This window comes from Melanotaenia boesemani, chromosome 3 (assembly GCF_017639745.1).
Source record: "Melanotaenia boesemani isolate fMelBoe1 chromosome 3, fMelBoe1.pri, whole genome shotgun sequence".
NCBI lineage: Eukaryota > Metazoa > Chordata > Actinopteri > Atheriniformes > Melanotaeniidae > Melanotaenia > Melanotaenia boesemani.
The window spans coordinates 32096838-32112748 of record NC_055684.1 but is presented as its reverse complement, the minus strand read 5'-3'; the positions used below and the strand labels follow the sequence as shown (position 1 = coordinate 32112748).

Below are 15911 nucleotides of genomic sequence, written 5' to 3'. Positions count from 1 at the left end.
TGCAAATGACAGACCCTTCCTCTTTTCATCATTTGTGTTTAAACTGACATTTTACTCAAATACAGCCCGGTACTATACCTTACATCAATGACCAGTTTGTATAAACACATTGTTAGTCAAGATCTTTGACCAGGGTTTGCCCATTTATATCTCATTTCATTCATTAATTATACATCAATGTTAGTGATTTTTCTAAATTATTAAATGCGTTTTGATACTGTAATTTCCCACTGATACACTAATCGGATACAAATGCCCAACAAATCACACAGATCTCACAGTCAAAATGTTTATTTTACACAGAAACCATATGTACAGGAAAATAATATCCACAGCCACAATGGGATCAGTATCACAGGCTCACCTCATAGGATGGCTGCTGGTGAAACTTCAAGGGGCAAGCAGACAACTGCACTTAAACTCACTGAGGAAACGACTGCATGTATTATGCTCCACGTTACACATCATGCATAACATCAAAAATGGCATTTCTGACAGTTTCATAGACAGAGAAATGTACCACATCTCAAATTTTCTACAAGCAAAGAAGAGTTTATCTGCCACTCTGGGAAAGTTTTTTCATTAAATCAGATAAGGTCGCAACAAATACAACCATTTTTTAAATAATAATTTAGTAAATTTAGATACATTTCATTAGGTGACATATTTTGCAGTTTGTCCATGAATCAGGCATACCCTCAACCACAATGAGACATTCACGATTAAAAACAGCTATGGTCTTTTTTAGTTATTTTCTTTTTACCGCCTAAATGTTTTAGACAAGTGCCTGCTCAAAATATGTCTTAAAATTAAAGACATATGACAACACAAAGCATTCCTTTCATTTTAAGACAATTTATGCTTTGTTTTGTCAGTATAAAATAAAAAATAAAAATAAAAACATATTGTAACATACTGTAAAGCCTCAGTAATAAAGGAAAAAGTTGAGGTTGGTGAATTTTACTGTTTATCTTTAGCAATCATTTACTAACATGTACACCTCACTGCATGAGACACAAGCAAACTAACATCGTCACAAACAAAATAAAGCTGTTTAAGGCTTTTAACACTTGACTGTACATGAACACAGCAGCAGTGGTTCAGCACAACAAATGTTACAGGAGTGATGGTTCTGACAGCACAGCACTGTCACTGAAAATACAAAAACACTGTATGTTCATTTACCATTTTGCTGTTGCACACACTTTTTTAGCAAATACATAAAATGAGCCACATGGGGAAAAACATCAGTGGAAACAAAGTCTACATCAAAACAATACAGACTGATGAAAAAAGAAGAAAAACTCAATGAAAACCAGGCAGTAAACTCAAGACTTATTAGAGGTAGGAAAATGGGTGTGGAATAAACTTTCCAGAATTTATTCTTCACTTATTAAAACCCATGAAAGCATTATGCTATTTTTAACCAATCTTGAGTCCCACCAAGAGTTTAAAACACAATTTAATTTTTAAAAGCAAAGCCTCAGGTTGTAATTTATTTAATGGTAGTCAGCTTGAGTTTGACTTGGGTGCATCATTCATGAAGAATAACCCACATATGTTCAGGCAGTGGGTGAAACAAAACAGCGACTCTTTCACAAAGAGACGAGATGTTCTAAAATTAGGATGAATTGTTTCCAGACACCTTAAAAAAGAACTATTTTCATATTGATTACATTCCAACTTTAAACAATGAGGCTTCATAATGCATCTGCATCAATGATAAGCAGCGTGAGTGCAGCTGCTGTTAAAACTGTAAGGTGCCCTACTGGAGGTTGATTAAATTAATTCATAACAAGTATTTGAGAGCAATGACCGTCTTAAGTATCCAGCATATAATGAGCCTCATTAATATCATTCCTTAATTAAGATGTTAATCCAAGTGTGAAGACATGCGTGACACCGGTGACCAGGGTGAAATTTGCATGCTTTACATAAAGCAATTTCATATGAGATGAAATATACAAACGACGAACTCTCATAGATCAGCTGCTAGGTTGCCATTCTGCAGTCTACACTCCCAACATGCACCAGATAATAAAACACTCCCTTCACTTTCATACAGTACATACAATGAGTTACACGTATATTTAGATCATTCAAAACTCCAGTGTTTTGAAAACAAAATTGCAAAATTATTTTGTTCAATAATGAGAACCATAATGTTTGTGAGAGAACTCAAGTTTGTCAAGTTAAGCGCCCATCTTTATGAAAGCACATTCTGAGCTCAAAGCAAACTACATAAAATTTCAGTTGAATTCAGACATCGTAAAAGTGAAACAAATGCACGTCATTGTGCAAGAAATCGCACTAGCAGCTATTACGGAAACTTTTTAGCTTGATTTTTTCCTAATAAAAATCTGTTGTGTATTTACTTCCAGTATAAAGATAACACAGTGTTGAATGTGCTCTAAACACAACTTTTCAGAAGTCTGCTTGAACATGTACATGAGGGGTTACATGCCGTTTCCACCTGTTTAAGATTATGAAAATGGAGTAAAATCCGATCCAAAATGATCTTTGACCTTGTGTGCATTATGTAAAGCAAGGTGCTATGCCATTAATGAGATTTTTAACTGCAATTTTGGTTCCCAAAATCAGAAAAATAATATAATCAAGATGGAACTAAACTTGTGCTCGTTTTTTTTTCACCACTCCACGAATGCTCGGTCACTCCACCCCAGGCTGAGGCATGGTATTCACAAACACTCTGGCTTTAAGAAGTTCAGCAATGGATGTAAACAAATAAAATGCTAATTTTATATTATTTTCTTTTCAAGTGGTATGATAAGATCAATAACTACATAATGTTTTGGTGGTTGATTCATAGTTATATTAAATAAAGACAGTATGGTCCAAAATATTTGTGATTATTGATTTTTGCTGTAACGTGGCAGCAATAAATTAGGGCAAAATACATTTCCAAGAATCCTGCAGTGTCCTCTCTTTTTACTTCTTGACACATTCTAACAGAACAATGTCTCAAGAAAATAACAAAATTATATTATATGAAGGCCATTTAGTCACACAATAGATTTTTTTTTTATTTTACATATCCACAGATTTTAATTAATAGACAGTTTGTAACAACGACTTTCTTTTTAGCAATTTCACTGAACACTGAGAATGAAATGGCCGTTAGTCTGTCAAAAATGCTTCTCATAAATCAATTTTACAAAACGTGAAAAATGTCTCGGGGCCTAATCTGAATAAACACAAAAATATGAGGGATTACAGTTACTCCTATTTACAGCCATTGTTATTTACAATGTCAGATTTTCTCTTTCATGCATCATATTTTCTGTGTTATAAATTATTCACCACCATGATTAAATCAAATGATACTATAATAACACAGGTTTATTCACCATTAAGAGTACTGTGATTTGGGAATCCAGATGGAAAGTTTTGATCTTATCTACATCAATAATTCTTGTTTCTTTGTGAAGAAGGCAACTAATAATAAACAGCTCTGGCTGTCAATAAAGTTGTATTTTTTTTTTAAGTATATCATTTTAATGAGCTTAACTCATCCCTGGGTTTCATCGATTGTTTCGTGTGTTAATATATTTATTTTAAATACATAAACAGAAAATAAGATTTCACAACTCTCTCCCTGAAAGTGCCAAAGAGATGAACAGAGGGGTGGGGAATAAAAGAGAAACAGGGGGAAGGGCCAGAGGAGGAGGGAGGGGGTGCATGTTTGTGTGGTCACTACCACTCTGTATTATCCCAGGCTTCTTCAGCAGGTTTCGTAGGACTCTTCTTCGCCTTACCATCCGCATTCTCCCAGTTGTTGTCCCAGGCCTCCCAGCTCTCCTCTGTGCTGTGTTTGTTGTTGGATGCTCCTTCAGAGCCCCAAATGTCCCAACTGTCAGAGCTCTTCTTAGCAGAATTATCTGGAATGGTCCAGCTGTCACTGCTGGGAGATTTCTTCTCTTTCAAGGAGCTGTTGCTGCCAAAGGTATCCCAGAAGTCCCTTGACACAGGCTGGCTAGAACTGCCCTGATATCCCTCAGTGGCATCCATGTTCTGGTAGCTCTCTCCACCAGACCTGAGAAAAACAGGAATCATAAATAAAAACTTAAATAGACCATGTCACATTATTTCCATGCTGCTTGAGATTTTTGATGTGAGAGCTGTGTTTCATTTGTATGAACTTGTTTATATTACCCATCTTCCGGTTTTCCAGAGAACATGTTAGTCAACTTTGCACCAGCTCCCTGAACCTGTGGAACAGCATAGCAAGTATTATTTTAAATCCTGGAGTAACATGACACAACAAACAGAAATGATATAGAAAGTCATTACTTAGGTCACAAAACTGCTGCGTTTGCAGTGTATGACAAAATTTTTCCTATTAAAAATAAAAAAAAAAAAGCCCTGTATCAGTTTTTATTGTGATTTTCTGCTCTGTTCATTCATTTCATTGCATTTAGCTAATTACGTTGGTGCCTCAACTCATGATTTTGTCATGCTTGGAATAAAAAAATGTATTAAATCTGTCATTTCATACTAAATATTTACTTTAATCATAACAGCTTTCAAGAATCAGAATTTACTAAGAAACAAGTAGGTAGGTTTTCCATTCTGCTGCAGGTCTACTTGACTGTGAGACTTATTTCATTCAGAGCAAAGTGTTCTGGTAGATATTTGCTGGGCAGTAAACAACAGTTCTATGCAGCTTTCCATTGTGCGTGGAGGTAAACATGAAGCCACGACATGTGTATAGGATACAGGTATATAAAAACTCCCTACGCTGCAAAATGGAAAACTAAGCGTATATGTAATATATGTAATGAGTGATTTCACACAGCAATAAAGACAAAAAAAAAAAGCAAAAACATGAACATTTTTACATCGTAACAGCTGTCAACAGTGTACTCACCACCAAAAGAATGATGGCAGCAAGAAAAATAAAAGATCACATTTTTAATTAGCATTGTTTGAACTTTTATGGACATTGCAAACCCAGTCTCCTTAGAGGCTTACAACATTGCGGGGGGATTGCCAGCCCCTGCAGGACTTGCAGTGTTTGTTGATTTGGTTACCCAGGTGAAGCTTTATCAGTGTTCAGTGATCCTCATTCAGGAGACTGGTTTTGCATCACTACAGAGTGGCAGACATCTGCCCATCCTACCTTGTTTGCCAGCCCAGTGATGCTGACTGCCATTTCATCTAGCAATTTGCCATCTTTCACCTGGATGAGCCAAATTATCATTAAAAACTTGGAAAAACAAGAATCTCTGTTCAAAATGTGTTTGTTACACAGATCATCTAGTGAATTATTTATCTTTATGACAAGTGATGCATGTAGATTGTCAATAGCACTAGTAATTAAAAAGGCAAAAAGCCAGACAGTATAATGACTGAAAAAGCATGCGTACTACTACAGATACCTTAAACCAGCAATGCCAGCTGTACATTAAAAGACAAAAAGATTTTAAGTCCATTTCAGTCACTGGGCTTTTTCATAGAATAAACCACTATAAAGCTTGGTGTATTAGATTGTCTTACTGCAATTAGAACCATAAATTCAAATTCAAATGTTTTTCTGTATTTAGATTTATAAAAACAGTTGTGTTTTTCTTATCTGACTGCATTAAAATACACAACCAGCTGCTCTCTTGACAGTCAAAGTTAAAGCTGTTATTTTGAAGCGTTCATGTGTGAAGCACTCACCTCTGGAGGGGGTGAAACACTGAGATAACACATGAAGTCAAAAACAAAGCTTTCATTGATGCAAACACAAAGATTCAGCAAAGACAGTGTCATCCTGTGAGGAGCTTCTGGTTGCGTCATTTCATGTTTACAGAACTCAGTAAGACAATCTCACAAAGTAAGACTTCCCTTTCTTCTGGCACGATCCGTGAGGACTGATAAGACATTCCTGTTTCAGTTGCATGGCTTGATTAAAAAATAATATTAAAACATTATCTTTGTCTAATATATGGATTTGGTTGTTTAACGGGGGATGTTTTAAAAAAAGATGTTGATGCTAAATTGAAAACCTGTTCATTTGAATACAAAACCAAACCATGTTTTGAGCCAAATTAATGGAGTAGCTATTTCAAAAACAGTTCATTTTTCTTCTATTTAAAGCGATATGCAAATGAAGCAACTGTTTAAAAACCATCACTAATGGAAAGTGAGTATTTTGAAACACGGCAGGGAAAAAGACTAATGCTCCTAAAAATGTTTTAATATTCTTAAAGCTTCAGCCGGTGACTGCTGATGGTTCACATGGACTCACTCGTGTTTTCAGATAAACAGCGCACAGCTGGATGCCGCTCCTGGTTGAGTCACTGACTGGGAGAAGCAAAGATCCAGATTTCTTTTAAAGTTCCTTTGAAAACAGGATTTTGTCGTTTAATGTAAGCTGGCGTAGAGCAGATAAAGTGGTACACCAAGCAGTGGAGAAAATAGCACATTCACATCTGAAGCTGTTTTTGTTCCCCTCTAAAGCACTGCATCCCACCACCAAATCAACAACTTCAAACATCAATGTTACCTTTTCTTGGGTAGGTTTGATAACATTCTCATTTAATGTTTGTCCTAACTCAGTGGCCTAGTTGGGAGTCAGAGAGGAGAGTTGGCTTAAATGAAACAGTTCAATATTTACAGTAGTGAAAGACACTGAGCTGCCTGTTTTTCAGATGCATGACGAGACAGAACAGTAGCGTTCACAATCACAATGAAAAGCACTAGAGAGTGTAATGGTGGAAGGGAACTTGTATCAGCTTTTGCAGATGATTTAATTAGTGTCTACTTTGGTTAAACAGTAAGAGACTTTAACTAGACAACAGTTATCCACTGAAGCATGCCCAGCACTGAAACACTTTGGCTGTATAAATATACATTGACATTTTACTGTTCTTGCAAAACCAATGCTAAAAGTTGGAACCTGAATCTAGAATCTACCTGAAGGCTTTTCCTAGTCTGGCTGGGCATATACATGCAGTAGCACCTCAAGCTCCAAGCATATGATCCAGTGACATTTAGTGACTGTTGATCGTATTTCCATTGGTATAACTTACACCTGAAGTTGTTTTAAATGTGCTACTGAAATAAACGGTTTACATACCATTACACCTATTTAGCTCTAGTAGAAGTGACTACAAAATGCATTAATAGATAACTATTTTCTCAATGGAAATGAGTGGACACTTGCTCATTCCATCTAATAAGAGAAATAACCAGCGGCCCCAACACACAATATATATTATGTCACAATACAGTTCCCAGTTAGCCATCAAGAGTTATCTACAAACGCAAATATAAGCACCAAAGACAAGCAACGCTTTGCTTTGACATGCAGAAGCATGTGAAGATGACATTCAGCAATGATTTTCTAAAAATATTTTGGTTTAAAAAATAAAATTAAACATGAAGGGTGCAGGTGAAAAAAAAAACATAATATGAAAAAGGCACCATGCACCTACAAACTGCTTTACCGGTTCAGGGGGAGCTTTATAGCCCTTTAACTACATCCAGAGAGGGCAAAGAGATATTAGTAGCAAAACAATTATTACAAGTTGAAAGTTGTTTTCATATAGCAATAGATTTTCTAATAAAAATAGCACACACACCAAGAGAATGTTAACAATCTCAAGTAGAAGGAGATGACTCTGCACAACTGACAAAAACTTTAACAAGCTGCCTGTTACTGGGTCAGTCTTACCTTTAAAGTTGCTTGGTTGGCCAGTTTAGTTGTCTGCATGAGAGGATAAAAGATTATTCATAAAGACTTTTATAAAGAGAAGATTTTTTTTTTAAACTCACATTATCTTTAGCAATAGAAGCAAACTTGCTGGCTCCAACAGTGAAACTGCTCCAGCCCTGGGAAAAGGAAGAAAAATCACACATACCATTAAGCAAGAAGGCGTAGAACAAAAAGTAGAACCCAACAAAATAACGCAATAGAACCTACTGAATAAATTGAGGTCATGGCATTGTTCAGGAAGTCATCCTCTTTCTTCTCTGGGGTCACTGTGTTGCCAAAGCCAACATAACGGTTCTCCTGATTTCCACTATAACCTCCTCCACTGAGGAAACATTAAATACGAGGTAAAAATAAATAAATATTTTCAAGTATACATCATAACAGAAGAGAGTATAACAGCTTACCTCTGATAAGAGTTTACATCATCACTTAACCAGTCTTCAAAAGCTTTGTCGCTAGAGTTTGCAGAGTTCTGACCAGGTCCTCCAGAACTGAAATAAAGGAATGTAAGTTTATTGCTTTTCTGTATTACAAACTGCGTTGTTAAGTTCAAAACATCCGACATAATTACCGATGAGAAGATGAAAGGCTGGTCTTAGGTTGAGGAGATGTCCAGTTTCTTGCAGGAGATGTCTCAATGGACCACTCTTTACCTTCTGCTAGAGTTGCCACCTGTCAAAAGTAAGTTAAGATGTAACTCCTCTAAAAAAATAAATAAATAAATACCATTGAAATGATAACATTCACCTACTTAGCATGCATACACATTGGTTTTTAGATTTTTAAACATAGTTTTTCTGATTCAGTTTAGTCTCTCTTTATTATTATGAAGAATTTGAGCCTTAATGTGAAAACAAATCAAAAGACTTCAGAAAGATCATGAAGCACTCAGATCTAACTGTAAGACGTCTAAAAAGATGTCAAGAATACCAAGAGTTTGGACCCATTTCCTCATCCAAAACAAATAGTTGTGTCCAGACTTCTAACTGGTACTGTATTGTTACCGACCTCTGAATCCTCACTGGCCTTGAAGTGCCAGTGTACGTCATTGTGTTGAGTATGGGCTTAAATGCTCTAATTAGCTGTGAAGGTGTGTATAAAGCATAACTCATATGGCTTATAGGGAGATCACCACTTTTGCTGTTGGTCATGTTGCTTTTAGACTGTCATCATAAATTAGTTGTTTTTAAAATAACCACATTTTTAAAACTTGCGTTTTAAAACTCACCTTATCCCGAAACAGTGCAGCAGCTTTGCTGTTGTATTTCTCCTGTAAAGTCCAAGTGGGGTCATAATCATCTTGGAGTTCAAGAAACAAGCGGAATTTTCCATTTCCTCCTGCTTTCATCTTCTCCAGCTCTATATCTTTCCACTTGTCCATGGTGACGGAGCGCACAAAACTACATCCGGAGAATAGAAGGTAAATCACACGTCAGGATGCAAACATAATGTTATTAGTAAAATTATGACAAGCAGAAGCCAATATCATGTGTGTGTCTCTGTTGATAAAATAATGACATAATTCACCACCTTTACCTGAGATGCACTCCCAGCCCTCTATGTTTTCCAGAGCACTCGAGACAAATCCAAATGCCATATGTGACACTAACCCACTGAGGATTGAAAGCCCCACACTCAAAACACAGCTGAAAAACATACGGGAATTGGACAATTACTAATTGTTTAGCATTAACTGTCATATACAAATTTGTAGCCTGACCCTGCACTCTAACTTTGAAAACTGTTTTGCAAAATAGTTAAATTCAAAATTTGAAACAAAACAACTTGTTTTCATGCAAGTAAAAACATTAGTTTCTTAGTATGTCCACCTGAATAAAACAGGCTAGAGGACACCTGTCCTGCTGCTAAAAGATGCAAGCCAATACAAGGTCCACTGGCAGAAGAATTCCAATCTAAAAATAGTTTTCATTTATTTGAACAAGGATGAAAAGAAAACATTTTGTAAAGGATTTTCAGAAGGTGCTACATTAATCCCTATCAAACACCTGCTGCCTTGTACGTGAATCGCACCATAAGGTTTTAGTGAGATGACATCAAGCCACATGAATAAGCCGCCATGAGGACTCACATTATTCTCATCCTGGGTTCTCACTTCCTTAAGTACTCTTCTGGTCCTTGGACTCGCCATGATGACAAACTGAAAGAGAAGTAGAGCAAATCTTTACTGACACAAACATTTTAATTAAAAACAAATTGTTGTTTTAGTAGTCAGCACTCAAACTGAATAAAATTGCAGTAATGATACACACTGAAATTTCAGATTTCTACAGAAGCATCTCTTTAGTTTTTAACCAAATGAAAGCAGTAACTTCAGATTTTTAATTAAACCACATACCTCTAAAGTCTGGTCAACAATGAAAGACACTGTAGTTTTAATTATGTCTAAACCAGAACTGGTCCTGCACCTTCTAGAGAAGCTTTGGTTGAGTTTCACTGCAACTCCCATAGAACAGAGTTTAAGATCGGCTAGCTGCAGTAAAGCCCTCCCGGAGGAAAGTCAGCAAAGCATGCAGAAAACTGCAAGTTACTTCAAATATAATGGAAACATTTATTTAATTATGCTTTTTTTCCTCTCATTTTCTTTTTATTCTTTCAACAGTTGCCCAATTGATATGGATATTTCTATGGATACGGTGTATAACAAAAATATCAATCATCATTGATAGTCATCTCAAAAATCAAAAGATTTTCTGCTAATATAAAAATGAAGATTTTATGTTCCAATTAAACACATATGTTAAAGAAAATTCCATTAATGATCGCTCCTAAACCAGTGTTTCTCCTACCATTATATTAGGGGGGTAGCCAACCATCCGAAAAAGTTCAAGATAATTTTATCCTCTTTTCGCTATATCATGCACAGCTGCACTCAGGAAAGGAGTAGGAAGTGAGTTAGTGGGGGGGTACACACACAGATCGTGTCCGCGATTATTGCTTAAAAAAAAAAAAAAAAAAAAAACTAGCTTAATTTCCATCTGCAGGCTAGGATGCAGGATGACCGTGCCAAGCTGTCAGAGCAAAGCCCTGGCATTAATTATACTGAGGAGGAGGAAATGAGCAGCAGCTGAGAGTGTATGTTTTACTATGTCCTCAAAACAAGACAGGAATTTGGGGAACTCAGACTCATACAAGATTTATACCTGTACAATGACCACCTTCAAGTCTACTGCAGAAGCAGGGTATGCTTTATGGAGTGAGAGCATTGTAACAGAGCACTCCACATGGACATGCATAATGCCCACAGGCTGTCAATCTTATACCCCACAGAACTCTACTGTCAAGTTTAGAGGGGACAAAAAAGAAAAGAAAAATTAGAGAGTAACGACCAAGTCGCTAAATTCACGTTCTGAATAGTTTACAAACTGGTGACTATGTTCCATTGCCACAGTCTATGAAACTGTTTTTCATCCACCTGCATTTTTCTTCCATGTTATAAAGAAGCAAACAAACATATGATGCTTATTCATTTTCCATACTGCAGTGTAATGCAGAGCTGGTATATTGTTGCCACCCCAACAGATAATAGCACACTCTGACCGCAATGATGTGATGTTGATATTTAAGCACAAAAATTATTCACACTATGTAAAACTGGCAGGTGTTGGTAGCACCCAAGTGAGCTACCACATAATGTTGGTAACAATATTATTTGCATCTATGCTTTGTCAGCTGTGACCAATCCCAATTTAATCCACAATTACAGAAACAAAAATATATGATAAAAAGAAATATGCATTTTTACAAGAAGAAATAAATAAAAACCCAAATATAACAATATCTATAAATACAGATATTCACAATATGTGCCATGAAACACATGACTCTACATGTTTTAGTACATCATGGGTCATTTGTGCACAGTGATAGAGGGCATATGTGATAAATGTTGATGGGATTAATCGAAACTAAGACTAACTGTCCAGTGTGTCCAAAGCTGTGGATTTTGCTGATGCAAAAACTTACTCAGGCACCAAATTTGTGCAAGATGAAACACAAAACTAGTCACAAAACAACAACATTCGCATGTATTACTATTTACATAAACTATATCAGGAATTAACTTAATATTTTAAAACACTGAACTAACTGATTTTAAAGAACACAATACAATTAATGGGCTTAAGTCTGAGAGAATAATAAGAAAAATCAGAAACGATAACGAGATGGATTAACACTAACAGTGGGCTGTTAATTACATATCTCAGCTGAAGTTTAAACATTATCAAAAACCATCTGGAAAAGAAACATAACCTTTTATGCGTGACTTTTCACTTTTCATGTGTGAATTTTCACTGAGTCGAATATCGCGTGGAGATATGTTTAGAGACCCACACTGTGAAAATATACAGCCCAACTTTAATGAAGATTAAGTTCACTTGTCTTCATGAGCAACACTGCGGTTTACTTATATCTTATATAGAGCCTATCAGCCTATATTGACATCTCTGTGCAAGGCCTCAACAGATACAGGAGCAATCAAATAGTAAATGAATATGTCGGATTTGATGTGACTTGTCTCTTGAGTAATCACTGTCAGATTACAACGCTTGCTTTCTACACAGGTTGTAGTCGTGGCAAGGCTCCTTGTGAAAAAGAAAGAGAAAAAACACTACACGTATAGACGGGCTTCATGGTACATTTAACAATACTTGGTAAAAAGAAATGCCACGCTTTGTTAGTGTATTTATTCGAGTAATGTTTTAATGCTGCACCGAAAAGAACGCAAGACACGGGTGAACATTTTAATGAAATGAGGCGAATAGTGACTCTGCTAACGGTAGCTAAGGTTAGCTAGCCTTAACGCTGCCGTTACCTGACTGTGACTGATGAACTAAGACGTTGGTTTTTAAGGGTCCGTGAGCTCCGCTGATAAACTCTACAAAGTCCTTCCTTCTGTCGTGGAGCACAGCAGATGTCGGGATGACACAGACTCTGTGAGACACAGCGGAGATTGCCGATGTTAACAGCCGGTAGCCATGTTCCTGTTTGCATACGTGGGCAATGCAATGCATGCTGGGAAAATGCTTCTTTTCTTCTTTAAAGTTTCATTAGCAGCTGAAGCTGAAAACCAGCTTCAAATTGCATTACCGCCACCCACTGACCTAAAATCTTTACTAAATTTGTTTCCTTTGGGGCGTATATTTGAATGCCCATTTAACCTTGTTTTAAATAGACTAGTTGTTTTATTTTTTTGTTTGTTTATTTAGATTTGTTTTTATTTTTGTTTTCATGTACTGGTATGTGCCATCAGAAGCAAAAAGTTCAATACTGGTTAAGAAAGTCTAATATTAAATATTAGTATATAATCTGTATTTGCTCCGTTATACACAATGCAACTAACTTATGAACAAATGTGCACCACTTTATTATGTGTGAAACTGGCTGAAACTTCCTTTCTCCAAATCAAATTTGCTTTAGGAAATTTAAAAGCAAACTGTGCTGAGAAACAACAGGAGAAGAGATAAGCTTATTTGTGAAAAAATCTCAGGGATTAAAGTACATTCACATACTACCCTGTTAAATAACTTTGACCTGTTTTAGATAAGGAACATTTTCACCCAATGCTATTAGCTGCTCTTATCTGATGGAATGGATGGTATATAAGAGGATTTTCTTCAGCTTGGGGAAATCTGTGTTCAGTGTTATCTTAACTCATCATCAATATGACTGCATCAACAAGTTTAAAGCTGCGCCTCCCGGTGCTTGTGTTGGTGTTGGAGGTTGTCATGATAGCACTCTATGCTGTGTTTGTCACTTATGATGACAATGCCAACACTAAGCTGCAAAATAATGAGACCAGCCCAATGGAAAACTTGCTGTATCGTGACTACCCCTATTTTGCTGATGTGCAGGTGATGATCTTCATAGGCTTTGGTTGCTTGCTGGCCTTTTTCCGCTTCTACGGCTTCAGTGGGATGGTTTTCAACTTTCTTACAGCTACGTTTGCAATCCAGTGGGCAATCCTAATCCAAGGTTTCTTCCAGTTTTACCATGATGGTAAAATTTATTTGGGTGTGATCAACCTGCTGAATGCAGAGTTTGCTTGTGCTGTGGTGCTCATCTCTTTTGGAGCTGTGCTTGGAAAGACCAGTCCTGTTCAGCTCCTGATCATGGCTTTGCTAGAGATCACTGTTTTTTCTATAACAGAGTGGGCTGTACTGAAATACATCAGGATCAATGACGCAGGCGGTACTATTCTTATTCACCTGTTTGCTTGCTACTTTGGTCTGGGAGTGACATTTGTGCTGTATCGCCCACGCCTGAATGATGGACATGCTAAAGAGATCACTAGTTATCACTCTGACATCCTGTCAGTAATGGGAACCCTTTTCCTTTGGATATTCTGGCCTTCATTCAACTCTGCTCTCACATTTAAAGGTGATGATCAACACAGAGCAATACTTCACACCTTTATAGGTCTAAGCTCATCTACTATGACAGCCTTTGCACTTTCTGCAATGTTTAACAAGAGAGGCAAGCTCACCATGGCTGATATTCAGAACGTGACTTTGGCAGGTGGCGTGGCTGTTGGAGCTTCTGTGGACATGATGATTTCCCCAGTAGCCGCATTTGCCTTGGGAGTCATGGGCTGCATAGCTTGCTTTTATGGTTACAAGTACTTGACGCCCTTTTTGGCCAAACGAATGAGAATTCAGGACCAATGTGGTATTCACAATCTCCATGGGCTTCCTGGTCTGATATCAGCCACAGCCGGGATCTGTGCCATCCTACTGGCCACTGAGGAGACCTACGGGCCGAGCATGTATCAGATCTTTTCCCATCGTGCGCCACCTGAGGGCGATCCAAAGTTGCTTGAGCTGCAGAAGCTGATTCCTGGGCTGAAGCCAGGTCTCGGCCGTACAGCACAGGAACAGGCTCTCTACCAGGCTGCAGCTGTTTTCGCCACCATTGCAGCTTCTACAGTTGGTGGACTGCTCACTGGACTGGTCATGAAGCTGTCGTTCACGGCATCACCATCGGATGAGGGCTGCTTTAATGATGACATTTTCTTTGATATGCCGTCTGACTTTGACAGAGTAGAAGTACTTAAACCTGACATAAGCTGTGAGGAAAAAGAGAAAATTAGTTCCATGAACACAAATGTCTGATGTATTATGCATTTTGCTCAGTTAGTCATGATGTTTATATGAGTTTTACATTAGTCATTGTCACTGAAACATATTAGTATTCATATTTTTACATTTGTGTTGGCAGTGGTATAGAGATGAAATTATTTTTCTTGGGCTTGTTAATCAAATGCTGTTTTTGCTCCACAGGAGTTGAAATTTTTCTAATAAAATACCAATAGACAAGTAAAGGTACAGAATATGAGTTTTTTCAAAAGATGAAAAGAACTTTATCATACCAGGAAAAATAGCCTATTTTTAATTAAACAATTTATTAAACCAGTACTTCTTTATTTCACATCCATCATCTCTATGTTTATTTTACACATATGAGGGGTTCATTCTTTTTTACCAGTTGCTTTCATAAAATAAGCTGATGTATTTAAACTTTATGTTTTATTTTAATGAATAATAATTGCATTTTTAGTTAAATTGGTAACTTCTATGTGGTTTAAAGAGCTAATAGCAGTTGCACATTGTCATATGAAATATGGTTCACATTTGAAAAGAATACTTTAAATTAGAGCAGAATAAGTATAAAGATTATTGTATTAAGTCATTTATTTCAAACATATCAAGAGAAAACAAAAACAAGTCAGATGGACAGTCCACTACCAACAAACATAAGTAAATAAGGAAAACCAACAGCAGTCATTGTTTGCGATGCCTCAAAGATTAAAGCGGAACATACAAAGACTAATATCTTTTAACGGGATGTTTTTAATAATCTAAAGGAGACAGCAACACTGCCTATGACTGAATAAGAAAGTGCTTCAAAGTCAAGTTTATGAACACTGGTGAGAAACTGTGCAAAAAGACAGTAATCAAGGCTTACCATCCTGAGGAATTATGTTTAAATTACTAAGTTTTTCCTCAGTTGAACATGTATTGAATGAGCACTAGAGGTATGTATATTAAATGAAGTTACTAATGATGAGAATAAACAAGATATTAGTGTGAATTATCCAAACTAATCATTCCATGATTTTAGTTTAAGAGGTTGCAAAGCCTGTTTATGACTTTTTTCTTTTTTATAAACA

The 15911-nt window shown here is 36.7% G+C and overlaps 2 protein-coding genes across 7 annotated transcripts; one reads left to right on the top strand and one right to left on the bottom strand.

Annotated features, from left to right (window-relative positions):
* Positions 1 to 275: 275 nt before the first annotated feature.
* arfgap1 (ADP-ribosylation factor GTPase activating protein 1) lies at positions 276 to 12742 on the bottom strand. Of its 6 annotated transcripts, XM_041980783.1 has the most exons (14): positions 12558 to 12742; positions 9813 to 9881; positions 9260 to 9369; positions 8952 to 9123; positions 8295 to 8395; positions 8128 to 8214; positions 7931 to 8045; positions 7783 to 7839; positions 7682 to 7714; positions 7455 to 7484; positions 6512 to 6568; positions 5141 to 5200; positions 4174 to 4229; positions 276 to 4054 (listed from the first exon to the last, which is right to left on the bottom strand). In XM_041980783.1, the coding sequence occupies exons 2-14, from the start codon at positions 9870 to 9872 to the stop codon at positions 3715 to 3717; spliced, it is 1278 nt and encodes a 425-aa protein (XP_041836717.1). In that variant the 5' UTR covers positions 9873 to 9881; positions 12558 to 12742; the 3' UTR covers positions 276 to 3714. The 6 variants fall into 6 exon arrangements, with proteins under 6 accessions (XP_041836717.1, XP_041836719.1, XP_041836718.1 ...); XM_041980785.1 differs by lacking the exon at positions 5141 to 5200 and having other exon boundaries at positions 4174 to 4223; XM_041980784.1 differs by lacking the exon at positions 7455 to 7484.
* A 665-nt stretch (positions 12743 to 13407) lies between these two features.
* rh50 (Rh50-like protein) lies at positions 13408 to 14853 on the top strand. The gene has a single exon (XM_041980779.1). It carries the CDS (start codon positions 13408 to 13410, stop codon positions 14851 to 14853), a length of 1446 nt encoding a protein of 481 aa, XP_041836713.1.
* The last annotated feature ends 1058 nt before the right edge of the window (positions 14854 to 15911 follow it).

Bases quoted from the DNA above. Each gene is read 5' to 3' on its own strand.
- arfgap1 (XM_041980783.1), bottom strand. From the start codon at position 9,872: ATGGCGAGTCCAAGGACCAGAAGAGTACTTAAGGAAGTGAGAACCCAG. The intron at 7,840-7,930 runs GTAGGTTCTATT...TCCTTTTCCCAG, and splicing joins CCATGACCTCAATTTATTCA to GGCTGGAGCAGTTTCACTGT. The intron at 5,201-6,511 runs GTAACATTGATG...TGGCTCATCCAG, and splicing joins TCAAACCTACCCAAGAAAAG to GTGAAAGATGGCAAATTGCT.
- rh50 (XM_041980779.1), top strand. From the start codon at position 13,408: ATGACTGCATCAACAAGTTTAAAGCTGCGCCTCCCGGTGCTTGTGTTG.